Below are 5075 nucleotides of genomic sequence, written 5' to 3'. Positions count from 1 at the left end.
TAAATGTGTCACGATCTGGTGACATAGACCAAGAAAGTGTCGCTCAGTGGGGTGCCTTCTCTTGGTCAATTGCGACTGAAAGCGCCTGTGCGTGAGTCGGGGCTACACGGCAGAGTTTTGCTGACAGCGCAGAGCACGGATTTTGTGGCGCACGGATTTTTCGGGGTTAATTCTGCTTTGCGAGGCAGAATTGTGGATAGCTGAACTTGATATGTGACAAGGTCAGTCACGTGTTATTGTCTAGGTGGTCTGTGAGAGACACAAGGACGGCGCACTTGACACTCAGCGGCAGAAGAAGAAGGATCGAATACGACGGTTTCTAGAGTATGATGGATTTCACCGAATAGAATATTCGGCACTCTAGGGGAACTTCAGCGAGTTATCACCTTCTCACTGCCACATGTTTTGCTGAGGACGAGTCGTCAAATCTTTCCTTCGTCATGCGATGGTCTTCGCATAAGTATTCGACAAGGGGTTTCTGGATGTTGTTGTCACTGTTGACGAACAGAGGCCATTCCAGGGAGGAAGCGGGTTTTGCTTCCATGAGAGTGCTACATTCATAGGCTGTTTGAGGTAATAAATCATTATTTAACGCTGTTGACGAGTCTGTGTTTGTGGAATGAAATACTCTCTGTTGTTCTTTCCAGGTTAGCGCATAATTTGCTCTCTGTGACGCTAAAATACTAACCTGTATATGGTTTTTGCAGGTAGGGAGAGAAGGACGAAAAATGGCTGTTTTGTTGTTGTGGGAAGTCCGTTTGTGCAGGCCCACGTGCTCGATGAGATATGTAAAGATGACATGTTTAAAGGTGGAGGGTGAGGGGTAGCTGACATGTTTAGTGCACCGATGCTTTCTGTTTGCAGCCTTTTCCTAACTTCTATTCGGCTGCCTTCTGGGGGACCACGCTAACCAGCACACCGGCTAACCAGCTAACCAGCGACTGGGTGCGGCGCCTGATGCCTCCACAGTTCCCTGCTTCGTCACCACGCTAACCAGCACTTCATTCGACGGAGCAGTTGTGGAGGCTAAAAAGACTAATTACAGGCCGTCCACCCAGTGGCCAAAGAAAGCTAAGTGCACCATGTCTTTGCACCCCGTTGACCACCGTTGTTATTTTTGCTATCTGTGATTATACTCGAGTAGTGACGACGTGGGGTGTGTGACACCTGCATGAACTAGCACTTTTGGAGCAGAACAGTCGTATTTTCTTATCTTTACACGGGATCAGCGTGTTACTATAATTTTCTATATTCTAACTGGCATTTTGTCAGTGACCACGGGTTTTTTTTACATTTTTGAACGTAAAAGAACATATTTTGAGTGAAGTCTCGAGGGAGGTGGCGAGTTTTTACATAAACAGGCGTCTGAAACTTATACTTTTGTTGTCTCTATTAAATTGTATGACTGCGAGAGTGGATCGTGGTGTGGTTAGTTAGTTAGTAGTAACTAACCGTTTCATAATCACCTTAAGTGATATATTGAAACGTGACAAAATGACTCACTGAATTGGTTAACTTTAAATTTCAAGGAAGTTCTTTTTGTATTCTCATAATTTGTTACCAGACATATACCGCATCCATTCATTACATGAGCAAGAAATCGTATTTGGGAAACATAAACTTCAATATAACAAACGGAAACAAACAGAAAGAGACTCAATAATTGTTGTGACGAAGAATGTAAACGCATACAGACCGAGATTATACATTTGATGAACTTTAACAATCGAATGATTATCTAAGTAACAACAATTTATATTACTTAGAAACGTTTTAACTTAAACAAAGAAAAAAAAAAGAAATGTTTCCTCCTAGGGTAGATTAAAAAAAAATACAATAACCACTGCAGGAATTAAATTAGCCACAAAAGGGAGCACAAAGAAAGTCAAGAATAAAAAGAGATAGACTAAGCGGACACATTTATTTATTACCGGACTATGCCAATCTTTGGGGCCATATCCCCCCCTCCCCCCTATGAACTATCCATTTTCAACGGGTTTTTGTTTTGTTTTGTTTTTTAACCTGATAAATACTTCCGCAATTAATGCTAACAAAGTGTTGATTGTGGTAAACGTCTGGGCAGTTGGTTTTGTTCAAAACGACATACAACAGGGAAAATTCCGTCCTGCGAAAGGCATCATGTGCTATGTATTAACCAGGTTTTTAAATTCCTACTCTCTATCTGTCTTAATCTGATGGATGGGTCAATAGTAATGACGACTTTTCTTAAGAGGATCGCAGCATGCAAGACAAGGGAATGCACACACCAGGGGCGTCAGCTGACTGGTTGGTTCCACTGGAGGCGGTCTGGTTGTTAACAGGATGCAGGTAATCATCAGGCTGGCTGTCAACAGCAGGTCTGGTTGGTGCTGCAGGCGATCTGCCAGGCCGTGATGTTTGTCCTCAAAGATAACAAAACAATTGACAAAATCTGAGAGTGAAACTCGCTTTGTGTTTCCCGAGTTTAAAGCATGTTCGCTAAAACAAAATAATGAAAATAGCTGTCAGATTGAAATGTGAAAAATGTGACTCTCGACCACACTGCTCAGATTTCACACCCACCCACGCATCCCCCTGCCCAGCCCTACACAAACAGACACATCTAGGTGATAACATGAAAGCAGTGCTTGGGTACCACCACTTACCTTGTCCATGCTGATGACAGCGTGGTGGCAAGGGGGCAGTTGCATCAGGAACCTCCTCGTAGCTGTGACCACTGACTCTTTCTGAGGGTCCGTCACCCTGGATATCTGCGTTGCGTGTTCTGGATACAGCGCCCTTGCGTTGACCTGTTCATCAGACATCGTCACGCGTTGAGTGAAATTGACGGTAATAAGTGCATATGTGTATCATGGTGGGCGGGGGGTGGGGGAGGGGGGGAGGGGGGGAGTGTGGTTTAGATATTTGTCTGCGCTTTTCTTAATCACAAGTCATGCATTACGATGATCATGCGTGTTGCCGCAGTCGTCAAATAGACCGCGGGAAGTTCACTCCCTATATCAACAAATCAAACAACTGTATGCAAAAAAGCAATCAATCGATCATTTATTCAATAATACAACCACTCTGTAAATCAATCGACCAACATTATCACCACCACAGCTGGTGGTGGTTTAGAAGCTGCTGTAGCTTATATTGTAGCTGATATTGGAGGAATAAAATAGAACACGAATACCCAAAGGAGCAAACCGCAAGAAGAAGTGTAAACTTACTCTTTTTCCTAAAGAAAACCACGAGGAACACGAGAACAACGATGACAATGACCAGGAATCCCACAACTCCAATGAATGCAGACACAAAGGTGCTGGTTTGTGGAGGCTCTGTCGGAACTGTCATTGTAAAAACTAAAATCAGTTTAAAAGCTTAATTTTCATGACTCGCGTTGTGTGAGATTGGTTCACCTATCTTGTCTTTCAAGGTCACACTAGTACGTTTTTAGGTTGAAACTGAAATTATAAAAGTCATTCTGCAAACTAAAAATAAGTGCCCACAACCTGAACATTTAAGGCCAGAGATGATACAGAATTTTGGTCCGAAAAGGAATGTTGGGTTCTCATCTTTTGAAGGTACTTTGAACACCATGGAATCATTGTGCAATGTAATTGTTTTACATTTGCAACCTCTTCCTTGCAATACAGTGATCATTTTCAAAGTATTTTTCATTAACATTTGACACCATTTTGAAAACTGTTGATGCTCTTTTCTCAGGATTATTTTGTTAGCATCAGTGCCGTCTCTAGGACATATTCATCTTCTGGACTAACTGTCTAATCTTCTTGCTCTTGTTTGTATTTTCACCAGAAATAATGTTTTTGTGCAGTAACAGAGAGAAATGTAAAGAATTACCCACGAGTGATTTTAGATATTCTATCAAAGTACACAAACTAGGCTTATTTCGGAAGTTTATTTTGTCCTTATAATATCAATCCAGACAATAATATATGTTTATACAATCGAAGACGTTGCTCTGTTGTTGCTTCCAGGGACTAAAAACGTCCATTTTGACCCATAATTTATTCCAGTATCACTTTTCAGGACACACACTTCTTTTCTGAGGGTTGTTATCATGAGCCTTGAAAGAAAACGTGAAAAGCTTTCCAAAGAAACAAAACTTAATTTCCGTGCCGTGTCTGCCCTTAAACTGGTAGGTTAGCCAATACACATTGGAACAACAGGTTATGAGAAAAATGTTCAGTAGTAGAGGATGAAATACCTTTTCTAGAAAAGATTAACGAAAACAATCAATTTCGAAGATATGTCATAACAATAAAGTGTATTAGTATTCGTAATAATCATACACGCACGCACGCGTGTTCACACACACACACACACACACACACACCCACACCCACACACACACACACATACACACACACACACACACACACAAACACACACACACACAAGCACACACACACACTCTCTCTCTCTTTCTCTCTCTCTCTCTCTCTCTCTCTCTCTCTCTCTCTCTCTCTCTCTCTCTCTCTCTCTCTCTCTCTCTCTCTCTCTCTCTCTCTCTCTCTCTCTCTCTTATAATGTCAACATGTGAAATACCATGACGCTCTGTTGTTTAGATCCGGCTCGGAGAAGTTTTGCGCAATACTCCTGAGTTCAGTTTGAAGTTTGTCGACCTCGAGTATGCCACTTTTGTCACTCCTCTGTACATTGTAGACTTGTATTCCTCGTCTTTCACTACATGTAGGAATCTCTTGTTTTGCTACGACCGCATGTACCTCACTTTTAAGCTACACACCACATTACAGCTCAATCGACCCATAAACGCCTGTGATCTAAGTGCGGACAGAAGGACAAACAAACAGACAGAGAAAAACATAATTGTGACCCTCCACCACGAAATGAGTCGCATGTCACCTCGCGCGGTTCTGCGCTAGGCATAATATAAGTCCGGTGGGTGTCTAGTAACAGTGTGAGGGTCACCTTAGTCACAGGCTTATAACTCAAACAGTTTTCGCTCTTTTCTAAAACGGTTTTCACCACTGGATAGAGCATAAAAAACTCTTTAGGAAAATGTAAAAATATGAAAATCATGCAAAGGTGACATGCGACTCATTTCG

At 42.0% G+C, this 5075-nt stretch overlaps 1 protein-coding gene across 2 annotated transcripts in view; it reads right to left on the bottom strand.

Moving 5' to 3' along the window:
- The window catches only part of LOC138973344 (uncharacterized), a 35493-nt gene that overhangs the window by 29211 nt on the left and 1207 nt on the right, over positions 1 to 5075 (bottom strand). For both annotated transcript variants that reach the window (XM_070346073.1, XM_070346074.1), the window contains exons 3-5: positions 3213 to 3329; positions 2646 to 2789; positions 2268 to 2402 (exon numbers count right to left, since the gene is read on the bottom strand). In XM_070346073.1, the coding sequence (XP_070202174.1) occupies positions 2268 to 2402; positions 2646 to 2789; positions 3213 to 3329 (396 nt within the window). The remainder of the gene's footprint in view (positions 1 to 2267; positions 2403 to 2645; positions 2790 to 3212; positions 3330 to 5075) is intronic.

Source organism: Littorina saxatilis, linkage group LG8 (genome assembly GCF_037325665.1).
Source record: "Littorina saxatilis isolate snail1 linkage group LG8, US_GU_Lsax_2.0, whole genome shotgun sequence".
Lineage (NCBI taxonomy): Eukaryota > Metazoa > Mollusca > Gastropoda > Littorinimorpha > Littorinidae > Littorina > Littorina saxatilis.
This window is presented reverse-complemented; position numbering and strand designations above follow the sequence as displayed.